General features: G+C 66.6%; 1 protein-coding gene across 5 annotated transcripts; it reads left to right on the top strand.

The window, feature by feature from the left end:
* The first annotated feature begins 356 nt into the window (after positions 1-356).
* Positions 357-15,469, top strand: TOLLIP (toll interacting protein). Of its 5 annotated transcripts, none has more exons than XM_068976547.1 (6): positions 357-448; positions 8,516-8,665; positions 10,370-10,552; positions 11,174-11,326; positions 11,892-11,982; positions 13,561-15,469. In XM_068976547.1, exons 1-6 carry the CDS (start codon positions 416-418, stop codon positions 13,770-13,772), a joined length of 822 nt encoding a protein of 273 aa, XP_068832648.1. In that variant the 5' UTR covers positions 357-415; the 3' UTR covers positions 13,773-15,469. The 5 variants fall into 5 exon arrangements, with proteins under 5 accessions (XP_068832648.1, XP_068832651.1, XP_068832653.1 ...); XM_068976551.1 differs by lacking the exon at positions 357-448 and adding an exon at positions 4,202-4,447; XM_068976550.1 differs by lacking the exon at positions 10,370-10,552.
* The last annotated feature ends 378 nt before the right edge of the window (positions 15,470-15,847 follow it).

The following is a 15,847-nucleotide window of genomic DNA, read 5'->3' as shown; positions in this document are numbered from 1 at the left end:
GCCCGGCCAGCAGCGTCGGGCACACCGTGCCGAGGGGCCGGCGGGCGGCAGGGGAATCGCGCGGCCTCACCGCCCGAACACTCGGAAGGCCGCGGCCGCACCGGGTCACGCCGGCCACTCGCGGGGCGCGGCAGCCGCGGCGGCTCCCGTCACCACCCGCCCCGGCCGGCCGCGCCCGGCCGCCCGCCGCGCCCCAGCGCGCAAGCGCACACCGCCGGCCCGGGAGCCATTGCCCGGGGCCGCGGCGCGGGGGGCGCAACTGCGCAGGCGCCCGGCGGGAGCGCGCGCGCCTGCGCGAGAAGCCGGAAGCGGCGGCGCGCACTGCGCCTGCGTCCGGGCGGGGGCGGGGCCGCCGTCAGCTGACTGAGGCGGCTGTGGCGGCTGTTGGTGGGCTCGGCGCGGGGCCGGCCGGACCATGGCGACCACCGTCAGCACGCAGCGCGGGCCGGTAGGCTCCGGCGGGGGCGGGCTCCGCGGCCTTCGGGCACAGGCCGACGCCGGGCTCCGTGCGAGCGGAAGGGAGTCCCCGGCAGGGAGAGGCCGCGCACCGTGCGGGTCCCCGGGAGGACGAGGCCTCACGCTCACTGGGCGCCCGGGGCGGGGGAGGGTCGGCGCCCGTTGCTTTCCCGGGGAGGAGGCGGGTCGGCGCCCGCTGGGTCCCCGGGAGGAGGGTCTGCGCCGGTTGGTTCCCGGGGCGGGGGAGGGTCGGCGCCCGTTGCGTCCCCGGGAGGAGGAGGGTCGGCGCCGGTTGGTTCCCCGGGGAGGAGGGTCGGCGCCCGTTGGTTCCCCGGGGAGGAGGGTCGGCGCCCGTTGGTTCCCCGGGGAGGAGGGTCGGCGCCCGTTGCGTCCCCTGGATGGGGGAGGGTCGGCGCCCTTTGGTTCCCCGGGAGGAGGAGGATCGGCGCCCGTTGCGTCCCCGGGATGGGGGAGGGTCGGCGCCCGTTGCGTCCCCGGGAGGAGGAGGGTCGGCGCCCGTTGGTTCCCCGGGATGGGGGAGGGTCGGCGCCCGTTGCGTCCCCAGGAGGAGGAGGGTCGGCGCCCGTTGGTTCCCCGGGGTGGGGGAGGGTCGGCGCCCGTTGTGTCCCCGGGAGGAGGAGGGTCGGCGCCCGTTGCGTCCCCGGGAGGAGGAGGGTCGGCGCCCGTTGCGTCCCCTGGATGGGGGAGGGTCGGCGCCCGTTGCGTCCCCGGGTGGAGGGGGCCCCGCCCCCACCGGCGGGCCCCGGGGTCGGGCAGGCTCGGCACCCGCTGGGTCCCTGGGAGGAGGCAACACCCTGTGCCTAGAGTGTCCGTCTGTAGAGGAGCCACCCGGCCAGGCTTGGATGAAGGAGGGTCCAGCCCAGCTGTGTCCCTCGGTTCCTTTGGTAACACATGAGGGGGCCTGAGCTGGAAGCCCTCTTCTGCCCCTGGCCCTGGAGTCCTGTCTCCTGCGGGCTGCTGTGTCCTTCTCCAAGAGCAAGGCTTTGGCTCCTGGGGAGTCGCCTCTAGCCCCCGTTCAGACTGGGTTGGGGTGCCTGACCGTGAGCGGTGAGGTTGGTTTGTTTTAATCACAGTCAGAGCCTTCAGCTGGGACAAGGTTCTGGTTGATGGTTTGATGTGGCTTCACCAGGGAAGTCCCCGCAGCCCCGGCTCTTCACCCTCCCGCCAGGGTGGACAGATCTTGTCTGTGTCTCTGCCAGCGGGAGACGAATCTATCCACACGGCGTCTTTCTGAGTTTGAGGAAAGCAGGTCTTGTTGGAAGCCCTTTGGGCACAGGTGCTCTTTCTGACCGTTTGAATGGGACGTAACAGGGCTTCGTGACAGACATGCGTGTGGAAAGGTCCCAGAGTCTGTAGGGCGGATTCTGGCCCCTGGCTTCCCGTCTCTGTCTTCACCGCACACAGTGGCTTGGAGCAGGCTGAGCGTCGGCACTTCCTCCGTTCTACAGGGGCACAGATCGATCATTCCCCTGGGGCAGGGACGGGTGTCGGCTCTGTCCCGGGTCAGACCTGCTGGGAGCTCTGTGCCTTCGTCAGGCGGGATCCGCAGGCAGACATGCGCAGGCCTGCTGGGACCCAGGCGAGGGGAGCGCGTGGTGAAGGCGGGCCTCCTCTAGTCCAGAGGGATGTTGGCCCTGCGCTGAGGTAGGGCTGTGACAGGGCCCAGGCGGCAGAGGGTGTCTTGATGTGAGGCCTGTGCTGTTGAGGTCCCAGTGACCCGGACGACTGGCACGTTCTCTTGTCAGGGACTTGGGCCCCACGCGTGGACTGGCAGGGGTGTGAGGGGTGCTCCTCAGGGGCCGAGCTCATGCCCTGAGGTTTGGTCAGGGCCAGAGCAGCTGGGGGCTCCGGCCCTCGGGCGTGCTGGCCTCGGTGCAGGCGCTCTCGGTGTCTTGGGTAGCACGGCTCACAGAGGAGCCAGGCCTGGGCCTGAAGGTCTGACCTGGAATCGTGGTGAGCAGCAGCCTCCCTGGGCCAGGGCGTGGGGTGAGTAGGGTTGTGGAGGAAGCACGTCTGACCGAGACTTAAGGGAAGGGGAGCGTGGAAAGCAGAGCTGGAGAGGGGGGGAGAGCCACTGCTTTGAGGCCGGGAGCTCCTGAGGGGGGTGCCTGTGCCGGGGGGCGGGGGGTCACTAGAGTGTGCTTTCTGTGTTTTCTAGAGCTTTTGCCTGGTACCTACCCTCTCGTTCTACGTCTCCCCACCAGCCTATCCCCCGTGGGTGAACGGCACTTGGAGAGGCTTCCTCTCCAGTTATCGGCGTTGGGGAGCCCTTCCTTTTGCGGTTACTAGAGTCTGGTGGAGACCTCTTCCCTTGCCAGGATGCATGGACTTGGCGGGGGCTGTCCTGTGTGTGCCTGGTGCAGTGGAGGCCTGCGGATGCGCTGAGTCCCGGCTGGGTGGCACGCCCAAGGGCCAGCCTCTGCCGGGGGTCCCAGCCTGGCTCACACAGGACAGGCAGCACTCAGCCTCAGCCCAGGGTCACTGACCAGGGGACCCGGGCTGACTCTGAAGTCTGACTGTCTCCTCCGGCGCCTGGTGAAGGACGGATGGGCAGGGTCCCCGGGCACATGAAGGCAGAAGTGGGCCTGCCCACTTGGGGAGATTCCCTCTGTCCCTGAACAGGGAGCCTGAGGAGCTGGGAATTGACTTACATTCCAGAAGCCGTGCTATCTGTGTCTTCAGAATAGCTTACCCGAGTGGCCGCTGAGGGTTGCCCGCCCTCTGCTGTCCGCCCACTTTCAGTGGCCCTGGCACTTCCCTCCTGACTGCCTTCTCCACCCTGTGTCTCTTTCTGGTCCACAGAGGATGAAAAGCGTGAATGGGCGCCCACGGGAGCAACTGTGTGGGGCTCAGAGGAGGTTTGTGGCATGTGTCGCTGCAGCTGCCCGTGCTGCTGGCCAGCTCGGCGGGCAGCGGTCAGGCTTGCTCAGAGGCTGAGCCTTGCTGTGTGTCCACAGACTCTAGGCTGACGGGAGCAGTGAGGGCCACTTGCCCAGCTTTGGGAGATGCGGGCTGGTGAGCGCAGCCCCTTTCTGTCGTTTCCCTCATGAGGCTTGAGGGTGAGCTGTCGGGCGACGCTGTGTGGCCTGTGACAGCCAGGTCATCAGCCTCGCACGAACTGATGACTGTTGCTGAGCCTGTGACCCACCAGGGGTGGCAGGGAGTTGTGTTTGAGTTTTATTGCTTGGTTTTGGGGGGCCTGTTGGTATAGGTGAGGTCTAGTTGTCCTTAAGTACAGTCTGTATAGAAGGCAAGATGCAGGCTCAGGCCTTGCTCTGTCTTTGCAGTATTCAAAGGAAGGGGCGGTTCTTCTCTTTGGGCTGGCGCGTGGCTTTCTCTCTCTCTCGGTTGGAGTCTGGCCCGAGCTCCCTTCTTGCTCCAATGGCCCGCTCTCGCCAGGTGAATCCATCCCTCTGGCCCAAGTCCTGGGCGAGGGGTGGCTTCTCCGCCCAGCTGGCCCGTGTCCCGATTCCCCAGGCCCCACGAGCTCTGCTCTGGATTCTCTGCGGCTGAGTTAGGAGCGCTTCCGGGCTGAGAAGGCCCCGTCTTCCTGTGAGTCAGACCTTGTTGCGTGTGGTGACCCTGCTGGCCGTGTACAGGCCTTTCTTGTTTGGCTTGCCGCGATGAGGGATGCCAGCTTGCTTTCAGGGAGTGTCTGCCTGGTAGACTCCTGTTCTGGGACTTGCGCGTGTCGGGTGGGCCTGCCGTCAGCAGCGCGCACGCGGCGCCCGGTCTTCGCCCTCTGACGGGAGTGTGCGCGTCTGCGTGCAGAGTCACACGCGCCGTTTGTTCCCAGCACTTCCGTGCTTCTGTTTGCTTGCTTTTCTCCTTCTCTCCTTGCCTCCTGGTGGAGTCGCTAACCCAGGTTCATTCGTTCCATTTTCCTTCTCTGCTGGTTTGAAACACATCGTCCTTCTCTCTCGTTGCAGTCCTCCTGGGGACGTCACCGTGCGGCCCTGGGGGCTCTCAGGTCCGTCTCTGTAACGGCCCTCCTGGGCAGCAGGCGGCCTCGGTGACCTCTGCTTTCCTCCCAGGAGGGGTGTTATTTGATGAGCTCGTGTTTGTTCAGATGGATGGTTCGTCCTGCTTTCTCTGATTCCTGAAAGGTCTGTGTGGTATCTGGGACTCTGAGCTCCCGGTCCCCTTCTCTCCGGATGAGAAGGGGCCCGTGTGGCCTCGGCAGCAGACCCCCTCTGCTCGGGCGCCCGCATCTGCGCATCCTTCGCCCTGCCCGCGCCGATGGTGCTACCCAAGCTGGACAGGAGCCGGGGCGGGGTTGCAGTGGGGCACGGGAGGGGCCGCTGCCTGTCACAGTGGGAAGGCCCCAGGGGCAGAGCCCACCTGCATTCTGTGGGGCGTGGGAGTGAGCAGGTGGGGAGGGGGACTCGGGTGGTGACTTGTCTGGGGTTTGTTCTGGGGCCTCTGAAAAGGGCTGCAGCTGTGGACACAGGTGCGACGTCCCTCCCTGCCGGGGGTCTCTCTTCGTGGGGATTTCCTTCTTTCCCTGGGGCCCTCGCTGATGTTCCCGTCGCCTCAGGCGGCAGCCCCAGCCCCTTTGCGGCTCCCACCGGAAACTCGCGCACACCCGCAGGCTCTCGTGCGGCTCTGCCTTCTGAGCAGACCCAGAGCCGGTTCCTTCTCAGCCTGGGCACCTCCACACCTGCCTCCCCTGGCCAGCGGGTTCCCGCTGCCACCCCTGGGGCCAGGCCCCAGGCAGAGCCCGTTGTGCGAGCAGCCCCTTGCCCGTCCCCTTCTGCCCCCCTCCTCGGATCCGAGTCAGAGCCCGGTGCTCCTGGCACCTGTCTGCACTCCATGTTCCTGCCCTCCCTGCTTGCCCGGCTTTGGCTACCTCCCCACTGTCCCTAGAGCTGCCCCCCTGGCTCCTAGCCAGGCCTGTGCCCCGCACCTCCCCAGACCCTGCGTGCCGCCCCGTCCTGCCTTCAGATTGCTGCGGAGGCGGCGTCTTCTCCCAAGGCCGCCTGAGCCGGCCACGCCGTCCCCCCTTGGGCAGCAGTGGGGCCTTGTGCGGCTGCCTTTCTTCTGTTGGGACCCGAGCCCTGCGGGCGCTGCGACTGCCCCACGTCTGGCTGGGAAGATGCGCACCTGCGGCGGAGCTGAGACCTTGCAGTGCGGCGCCCGTCTGCCCCGGCCCTGCCGCCCCACAGCCTGTGGCGGCCGGCGTATGCAGTGTGCGCGGGGTGCTCCGTGTCAGTTGCGCCAGGTCCTGAGCGGCGTGAGCGGCGCTGGAGCTCCCTGCCGAGCCCCCGGTGCCGCTCGCTGTCCGTCAGCGGCGTGGCCTGGTGCTCATGTGGCCGGCGGTGCCGTCTCTCGCGCTCGCCCTCTGGTGTCCTTATGCTCACTTAATGCCTCCTCTCGGCCCCCTGTCTGGGGCTTGTGTGGACTGTCCGCAGGGCCGGTACAGCCAGACGCTTGGGCTTCAATGGCTTGTCCGAGTCTGGGCTGTTTAGGAAGTTGGGGCGGCCTGCAGGATAGGATGGCACCCCACTGCAGTACTCTTGCCTGGAAAATCCCATGGACGGAGGAGCCCGGTAGGCTGCGGTCCATGGGGTTGCTGAGAGTCGGACAGGACTGAGCAACTTCACTTTTACTTTTCACTTTCCACTTTCATGCGTTGGAGAAGGCAATGGCAACCCACTCCAGTATTCTTTCCTGGAGAATCCCAGGGACGGTGGAGCCTGATGGGCTGCCGTCTATGGGGTCGCACAAAGTCAGACACGACTGAAGCACCTTAGCAGCAGCAGCAGGGTAGGCAGGGGAGGAGAGCTGGCCTCCGGGAAGGACGGGGCTGTTCGCAATGACACCTGGCAGAGGGCAAGGCTGGGGGCTCCATGGAGCCCTTTGGGAGCCGCCCCCTCCTCAGCCGGGTTAGGAGGCGCTGGTGGTACCCGCCTTCCCTTTGGTGGCTTCCAGGTTTTTGCTTCTCTTTCCTTGAGCTAGGAGGACGGTGGGGTGGGCAGGGAGGGTGAGCGGCACGGAGACCCACGCCGTGGCTGCAGTGACCCGGGTGGTGATGGTGGGGGTCGCAGGCCTCAGCGGGCACGTCCTGTGACCTCCCGGGGGTGGGGTGTGTGTGGCTTGCTCCTCCCCACAGGCCGCTGAGGCTGCTGTCCGGCTGGCGGGGCCGTTATCGGCCACCCCGGGGCAGGGAGCCCCCAGGGCCTGCCCTGGCCCGTTGCTGACTCAGGCCTCTGCCGCCCATGGCGCCTGCAGGTGGGCAGCTGCCTGGACTGGGAGTCTCTGGGTTCCGTGCTGCTGCACCAGCTCTCGGCTGTGACGACCCCCCCCCGCCCCCCAGCCAGGCCTGAGCCTGGCCCGCTGTCCAGTGGCTCCTGTGGGGGCTGTGCAGACCCAGAACCAGCATGAGGACGGTGAAGGGGGTGCACAGCCCCGGGAGTTGGCTCACGGCAGGGCACACGGGCTGGAGGAGCGGAGCTGCCGTTCCTGACCATCACCTGGCCCCGCGTGGCCTGTTCCCCGCGGGCTCCTCAGGGCTGGGTGGGCGGTTGCTCTGAAGGACAGCGGGCATGGTCAATGGGAGTCAGGGCTGAAGCGCTGGGCAGGCCAAGGCGGGGCTATGGGCACACGGCAGCAAGTGGCCCGAGGGCTCTTGGCAGGTGTGTTGTGGGCACACGGGGTCTGGTCTTGGCGCCGTGGACCTGGGAACTGGTGTGTTCCGGGTGTCTCAGCCCTTCCCGAGGGGTGCGGCCGCAGGGTGTCACAAGTGGCCTGCCTCCCGGGGCCCAGGCTGGGGCCTGCTCTGCTGCGCCACCGCCCAGGAGACGCACCCCACAGCGCCTTGGGGAGCGAAGGAAGGTGCTGAGCCTTTCCTGGCAACGTGGGCTCCGGGGCGCCTGGGCCCCGCCCTGCGCTGGGCCTTGGGGCAGCGGAGCTGGGGGATGCGGAGCGGAGCCCGGTGTCCCCAGGGAGCAGGCCACCGGGGACAGTGGCGAGAGTGCCCATCAGAAGGGCCTCTCTGCCCCCACAGTTCCCGTCTGTCCCGCCATTGGCGTCACACTCTCGGGGCCTCTCTTCGTTGTATGGGTGCTGGTTCTGGGGTGAGCGCCAGCAGGAGTGAGGGCACCCTAGAGCCGGCAGGTGCGCTCCCAGGCAGGTGGGTGCCGTCTGGACGCCCACCCCATGCCGTCTGGTCAGCCTCGCGGGAGCCTTGGCGTCTGGCAGTGTCTGGTGGTCCCTGGCAGCCACTGTCCATAAACGCAATTGCCAGGGCTCACCGTGACATGCAGGGTCTTCTCTCCTGTGTTCCCTGAAGCCGCCACGTTCTTCGGGTCCCTGCGCAGGGGTCTGGGGCCCTTGCGCTCTGGGCACCGAGGGGGGCTATGGCCCTGGTTCTGTCGTGGGTCCTGGCCCTGGCTGCACTGTGCCACCCGGCAGAGAGCAGAGGCGGGGGGTCCAGGTTCCTGAGCATCTGGGGGGTGGGCCGCCTGCCCTGGGGGGTGTCTCTCCATGCTCACCGCCCCGGCGGAGCCCAGCTGGCCCGAGCTCGGTCTCCTGTGGTCTCCTTGGAGTTGTCGCCGTCAGACCGCACACTCTCCGCGCGTGGGTGTGTGTCCAGGCGCCGGCGCCCTCCCGCCGCCTTTCCTCTCCAGGGCCGGGTCCCGTGGCCTCTGCTGGTCACTCTGCCGGCTCTCTTGGTCCCCAGGGCGCTTCTGTGTGTGAGCTGTTCTCCCGAGGCGTCTGCACAGAGGCTGCTCCGAGTCTCAGGGCATCTGGGCCTCAGGCTTCACCCAGTGAACAGCTTGTGGTGGAGAGGCCGTGCTCGCCATGGTCCTGGTCTGCGGCTGGGACCGCCAACACGCAACAAGCGCATCTGAGGCCTGAGAGCGGCTTGCAGCCCTGGCGAGGATGCGAGATGTGCTTTCAGGCAGGGACGTGCTGGGCGCCCTGCCCCCGGGAGCACAGGCCTAGGGGGCCTGCAGGCTGGAGCCCCAGACCCGCGTGGTGCAGCAGGGGGCCGGGCCAGGGCGGGCGGCCCCGCGCTGATGCCGTGGTCCCGCAGGTGTACGTCGGGGAGCTGCCCCAGGACTTCCTGCGCATCACGCCCACGCAGCAGCAGCAGCAGATCCAGCTGGACGCACAGGCCGCGCAGCAGCTGCAGTACGGAGGGGCCCTGGGCACCGTGGGCCGCCTCAGCGTCACCGTGGTGCAGGTGGGCGTGGCCCTCAGAGCCCGTGGGGCCGAGCGCGGACGCTGAGGGTTGGGGGCAGCAGTGGGCGGCCCTGAGGCTACTGTGGAGAGCGTAGGTTGAACTGGAGTCCCCACCCCTGGGGTGGGGGCAAGGGTGGGGTATGGGGGGCAGCGAGCAGCGTGGAGCAACTAAGTGGGAAGCAGACGGCGCGCCCCGGGCTGGGTTAGGGCTCCCTCGGGCTCTGTGTCAGGAAGGTCGTGGGCAAGGCTGGAAGGCCCCGCGCTTGGCCTCCTGGGGGGGTCCAGCCCAGTTCGAGAGCCCTCAGGTTGGGGTGGGAGGAGGGTGTGTGACCCCGCGGCCTGTCGCCGGCACCAGGGGTGGTGGGCAGTGGCCAGAACGGGGAGACGGCAGGAGCAGGTGGGGAGGAGAGCCACGCTTCAGTGTCGGACGCGTTCAGTCGAGGGTGCTTGAGAGGATGTGCCTGAGGCTGAGAGATGACTTCAGGGGGAGGTCCTGCGGTGACACGAGGCATGTGTCTGGAGGTGGGCCAGCTGGTCCTGCGTGGAGGGGCGGCTCTGGGGCATGATCGCGGGCAGGCGCGCCAGAGCTCAGGGGGTGTCGGCCCGAGAGGGGTGCAAGGAGGCTCCCAATGGGCGGGGCTTCCACAGAGCCTTCGTCGGGAAGAGATGGCGTCTCACAGGCCGCAGGCTCTAGGGGCTTTTAAAAAGAATCGGCCTGTTGAGTGTGATATACGTGTCAGGACGCACTGGTTTGAAGTAACGTGCTTTTGTTTCTGTGACCTCTTGACACGTGTGTCCACCCCTGTGATAAGAGCGTTTCTCCAGCACCACGGAAAGTCCCCTTTCCTCTGGCTGTCATGGGCCTGCCCTCAGGCCCCAGGGTGCTTCCTGGAGTCTGTCCGTTGCTCAGCAGGAACCAGGGCGCCAACCCTGGTCACCATGAGGCGTGGGCTCCAGGGGATCAGGCCCTCGGAGCGGATTCCCGGCCCCCCCGGGCACTGGGCAGGGTCAGTCACTGCTGAGAGAGTCCTGCCTGGTCAGGGGGCCGGCACGGTCGCTGTCTGAGGAGACAGAGAAGGCTTTGGCCAGGCCTCGATTCTCAGGGGGCCCCCGACCCCTGCTTCTCCGGGGCTCAAGACTCTGTCCCAGGACCGCCTGCCCTCTCCACCCTCCTCCCCAGGAGTTGGGGGGACCCAGCCCCGCCCAGCAGCGGGTGTGTCCTGAGACGCTGGGCCCAGCCCAGACCACCTCCTCGTTCCTGGGCCCCGAAGCACAGTTGTCCTCGGAACGGGCTCTGGGACCCCACAGACAGCACAGTCTGAGGATGCTCAAGGCCACTACCTGAAACAGTGCAGGTTTGCACGTGGCCTGCACAGATCCCATGTACTCAGAGCCATCCCTGGGTTACTCATGACACCTAGCACCCCGAACACGCCACGTGAGCTCAGTTGTCATACGGTACCAGGCTGTAAACCCAGTTGCTGGTGTGGCAGATTCAGGTTTTGCTTTTGGAAGTTTCTGGAATGTTCTTTCCTGGTCCAGCGCCTTTCTCTTTCACTTTGGACCTGTGGTTGTGGAGGGCCGACAGCACAGTGGTGGCCGTGTCCTGTGGGCCAGCACCCAGAGCGCCCTGGAAGCCGTGGGTGGCGGGGAGGCTCCCAGGCTCACGGCTGCGGCCCCGTCTCACGCGGCGGCTTTGTTTCAGGCCAAGCTGGCGAAGAACTACGGCATGACCCGCATGGACCCCTATTGCCGCCTGCGCCTGGGCTACGCCGTGTACGAGACGCCCACGGCCCACAACGGCGCCAAGAACCCGCGCTGGAACAAGGTCATCCAGTGCACCGTGCCGCCGGGCGTGGACTCCTTCTACCTGGAGATCTTCGACGAGGTGGGCACCGCACGGGCCGCTGCGGCGCAGGCTCCCGGCTGCTCCAGAACGCCGGGCGTGTGTGCAGGCACGGTGCTGTGGTGTCACAGGCACTCTGTGCCCCCAGAGTCTCTGGAACCTACACTCAGACGCGTCACCACCATGTCGAGTGTGGACGTCGCCTGACCAGTCAGGCCAGGCACTGCTGTCCGCACGTGGCTCAGGGCTGACACGGTCAGGCCCTGGCAGGGTGGGCACTGGCCTCTTTGTGGGGGAATGGCAGGAGCCTCCTGAGTGTCCCTGGGGTGTCGGGAGCCCCAGGCCCTTCTCAGCCTGGCCCTCCACGTGCCCCAGCCCTTCTGAGGCTGGCTCAGAGTGGGGTGGGCGGCAGGGCTGGGAGAGGCTGCGGTCCTCAGGGATTGGGGTGGAGCGGCGGGGGGGAGGCGTGGTTCAGGGGAGCGCGTGTCTGCGGGGGTCTGGCCCCGCGGGTTGGTGCAGGCGCTGGTGGCGGCTCACTGGAGCCCCCTCCCTCCGTGTGGACCCGCAGGAGGGGAGCGAGGCGGGTGCTCCGTGCTGTGCCCACCCTGCGGGGGGAGGGCCCTGGGGGCTCCGGGGTCACATGCCTTCTCCCGTCTCCCCCAGCGGGCCTTCTCCATGGATGACCGCATCGCCTGGACCCACGTGACGATCCCTGAGGCACTGAAGCAGGGCAAGGTCGTGGACGAGTGGTACAGCCTGAGCGGGCGGCAGGGCGACGACAAGGAGGGGATGATCAACCTGGTGCTGTCGTACACGGTGAGGCCGCCGCCCCTGCCCCGGTGCTCCCCGCGCGGGGGCGGGGCGGGGGACCTGGGCCGGCGGACCCCCAGCCTCGGGGCCACCGCGCTGGTACCTGCTCACCCCCTCCTGGCACTGGACCAGGTACTGCGGGTTCCCACATCAGCACGTTTCTGCTGGGTACATGCTACCTGTTCAGCAGACGCTTCCATGTGGATGGGACGCTGCTGCCGTGTTTAACTAACTGCAGCCAGAGAGAGGCTGTCCTGGGACGGCAGGGGTTTGAGCCTGAAACTTGCGCTCCGGCTTACAGCCTTGAGCAGCGTCCTTTGTTGATGACCTCTCAGTCATGGTTCCGCAGGTCTGACGACAGACGCCTTCCACCCGAGTTGTCGTCCTCTGCCCGCAGAGGAGCCTGTGGGGAGGCAGTGTGAACGGGCGTCTGAGGATGGGGACAGGGCGCGTCCCTGCCTCGACCGTGGGGCCCCAGGCCTGGTGCTGCCTCCCCCCCCCCCCCCAGCTTTTGGTGAGGCTGGGGGACGTGTTCTGCTGTGACCCTGGGGTCATCTTTGGTGTGTTTCAGTCGCTGCCGGCTGCCATGATGATGCCGCCTCAACCCGTGGTCCTGATGCCCACCGTGTACCAGCAGGGTGTGGGCTACGTGCCCATCACAGGTGCGTCTGCCCTCCTCGCCCTCCTCGCGGCGTGTCTCCTGGGCTGGCGTCAGAGCAGGAGGGAGGTGCGTGGGGTGTCAAGCTAGAGGCTGGGCCTGGCCTGCAGGCAGTGCCTGGAGAGCCTCCCCAAACCGGGGGTCCGCTGTCTTGCGTCGGCTTCTCCTGCACGCATAGGGGGTAGGGTTTTTTTTCTCTGTCAGCGCAAAGAAGTTGAGTTAAGCGTGTGAAGATGGGAAAGCATGATTTCTGAGGCGCTGTAGCACAAGGTCACGTCCTTTCGGCTGGATGGACGGGCTGCACGCCCGAGCCTTCCTGCGTCTGTCGAGTTCATTCCCCGCGCGCGGCTCTCGACCTCTCGTGGTGCTCACCTTTGTGAGCCGGCGGTTCACGTGCAGCAGAGTCAAGTAGCGTGTGGCTTCTCTCTTGGATTTCTGTGCCTTCACGTCAGCCTGTTGTCAGTTCCCTCCTAGGCTCTGATTGGAAGTGACTCAGTCCCCCTGCCTATGAACGTCTGTAGGACGGGGTGGGACGCAAGCGTGGGAGGCTCAGAGCCTGGGAGACGGGTGAGGATGCGAGGATGCTGTGCGCACGGTGGTGGCCGTGTCCCTGAGAAACCTCTGAGCTCTTCAGCAGAGTGCGGGGAAGAGTGAGGGCTGGAGTGGGAGGGAGGGGCTGGGCCCCGCGGCTGCCTCGGGTGCGCGCCCGGCCCCGCAGGCAGCCGTGTCCATTGCAGGCTTGGTCCCACCCCTGCGGCCGGCACCCCTGTATCTCAGTGCTTGTCGGCTCTTCTGCTGGTTTTGGTTTGGAAGGTTTTGAGTTGCCTTTAAGGTCTTCTGAGCTCAGACAGGAAAGGAAACCATGTGAGCTGTTGGGCGTGGTTGGGGGACTGTGCTTTTGAGTTTCTAGGGTAGTTTTGCAGCCGCTTCCGCCCTTCCGAGCGCTGTCTGGCCAGGGCTGTCTCTGAAGCTGCGGGACCTCAGCAGCACTGTCCTTCCTTTTGCTGGTCTGTTTTCCTCACGAGACAGTCGGAGCTTTGACTTGGGTTCTCGTGGCTCCAGGTCTGAGTCTTCCAGCAGCTGAGATGCCTTGAGCTTCTCAGCGTCCACACAGGAGTGAGGGGGTGAGGCTGGTGTGGCGAGCTGACACCGGAGCCCCACGTGCTGCCCGTGTGGAGCGGGGGGAGGGGGCGGGACTGCCGTCCCCAGGACGCTGGGCCCGGTGGGGTCTCCTTCCTCGTCGGGGTCTGACTGGGACTGGGTGCCCAGCTGGGAAGGCCTGTCCTGGAGCGCCAGCAGAGGGGCCGGCAGGGGAGTCTCGGTGCTTGGGGTTGGTGGGTTGGCAGCTGCAGGTGGCCGTGGTGGGAGGGGTTGACCCCCGTGGTGTAAATGGCTGAGGTCTGCTCACCCCCATTTCTCCTGAGCGTCTGGCCTATCTGAGAGGTAATGTCCGGGGCCGAGATCTCTGGGGTCATGTTGGGGGTGGGGGGAGATCTCTGGGGTCGTGTTGTGGGGGAGACCTCAGGTAAGACCTGGGCCCCGCAGCAGAGGGGCTGCCTGCTGAGCTCGCCTCTGCTTGCAGGGATGCCCGCCGTGTGCAGCCCCGGCGTGGTGCCCGTGGCGCTGCCCCCAGCCGTGAGCGCCCAGCCCCGCTGCCGCGAGGAGGACCTGAAGGCTATCCAGGACATGTTCCCCAACATGGACCGGGAGGTGATCCGCTCCGTGCTGGAGGCCCAGCGGGGCAGCAGGGACGCAGCCATCAACTCCTTGCTCCAGATGGGCGAGGAGTCCTAGACATGCCCGCCGTCTCGCCGCCTGCCCGCCCGCCCAGCTGCCCCGAGCACTGTCCCCAGCAGATCCCCGTGAACACGCCCCGCATAGCCCCTTCCTCGGACGTCCGTGTTGCCGTCCTCGCCCTCGTTGGGATGCATGTGGTTTTGGTTCTTGGAGCCGTTCTCCACGTGGTCAGGGCGGGTGGAGTGGCTCTCCTCCCGCTTCCTGAAGGGTGGAGGCTGCGCGTCCCGTGCACACGCCCACTTCCTGCCAGCCGTCCTCCCGGGAGGCTCTCCTGGGAGCAGCTCCCCCGCAGGGCCTCGGTGCTGGGCCCCTTCTGGGTTGACAGGTGGTCTCTCGTGATGCCACCTGCCTGGGTAGACACACTAACGTGAGGCACAGAGAACCCACTAACAGCTGCTGTGGGTCGTGTTAGGGCTTCAGGACAAGAAGCTCCGCTCCTCCCCGTGGCGGTCTTCCTGGGCGCCTCGCTGGGGTCGGGCGGGCCTTGCCTCGGGGCCCAGCCTGTGCGCGGAGCCCTGGGCCCAGCCTGGTGTCTGCAGCCACGTCCTGAGCCCGCGGCCCCGTAGTCTTTCCTGCTGCCTCGCCCTCCATGCCATGTCCCGAGGGGTCGCCGCCCCCAGACGCGCTCTGACTGCAGAGCTCGGTGAGATGGGTGTTGGGAGCAGACCCAGTCCTCGTCCTCGTCTATCAGAGGTCTCTGTGAACTCAGCTCACTGCCGACCTTGTGTAGGAAGCTGGGCCCCAGGCTGGGTCAGCATGGTGACCGCCGGCCCTGGGAGGTCTTCCTGAGAGGCAAGAGGCAACCTGCGGCGTGGGCGGCACCCTGCTGCCTCCGACCGTGGACACCGAGGATGGGGCCGGCTGGGTGGAGCCCCGTGGAAGCGAGAACACGGTGAGGCCAGCCACGGTTGCCGCTCTGCCTGGAGGCCTTGCCCGGCCTCTGGACATGGAGACAGACCCCACCCTGAGGCAGCGAGGACTCAGACAGACCCCAGTCCTGTTCCCGACGTAGGCTTAGCGTGAAGCTGGCCAGTGGTCAAGCCAACCAGACCCCTCCCGTGGCGGCCCGGCGGCAGGGAGGCCTGCGAGGGGGGTTCAGACCACCGGTGCCTTTGCCGCAGGCGCTCGGTAGATGGGTGAGACCAGCGGCTGCACAGCCGCACGCTGTCTGCAACACGGTGACCACACAGCGCAACTCTGATGGCTGACCCCAGCCCGGGCGGCCCCACGCTGCCTCCCCACCACCGCCTCCCCCTGCCTAGGCCTCCAAGGACAGGAGACTTGGCTTCAGGGTGGGTGAGACCTGCTAGCCAGCTCGGGGTCCTTTGTCGCGGACGCCTGCTGCTGCACTGGGTCAGAGGAGGGTGCATCTGTGGGGCCTCGAGACGTCCGGTGGCCCTGCTGTCCCTGCTGCTCTGTTCCCATCCGTGCTTGCGTCCAGGCCGCCCCTCGGGGGCACTCAGCGCGGCGTCTGTGGCTGCCGGGCCCAGGACTGGGGCGCCTCGCAGGTCGTTGTTGCTTGGTGTCGGAGAGGAGAGGCGTGTACAGCAGGCTCCCCACCCCACTCCCGTTTCAGGAGCCCTGCCGGGTGTTTGCAGAAATGGTCCTTGGAGCTTTGCGTTTCAGATGATTCTGTTGGGGTCCAGGGTCCAGATTCCTCTTTGATTGTAAGATATGTTTGTACCTTTCAGCCTTCTAACTTAATAAATGATCTATGTAAGAACAGAGAAGTCCAGTTCTTCAAAGAGAATTTACTATTTTTATTCCGCTTTAATCTGGCTTGTAATAAGCCAGTTGATGAAACGGTCACCAGCAGACTAGTGAGTGAAGGCACAGGGCAGAGGCTGGACTCTGCCCGGGAGCCTGGAGTGTGAGCATGGAGCTCAGAGTGTGTGCACGGAGCCTGGCGTGCAGGCACGGAGCCTGCAGGGAGCAAGCCTACAGAGGATGTTAGCACCCTCGGTTCCAAGGTGAGCTCTGACCTGCGGAGCGCGAAGACAGTTCATACATAGGCACTCCAGTCTCTGGAGAGTGAAGACGCTTGACACGCGTGAGCTCCGGTCTGCGATGAG

Source organism: Capricornis sumatraensis, chromosome 8 (assembly GCF_032405125.1).
Source record: "Capricornis sumatraensis isolate serow.1 chromosome 8, serow.2, whole genome shotgun sequence".
NCBI lineage: Eukaryota > Metazoa > Chordata > Mammalia > Artiodactyla > Bovidae > Capricornis > Capricornis sumatraensis.
This window is presented reverse-complemented; position numbering and strand designations above follow the sequence as displayed.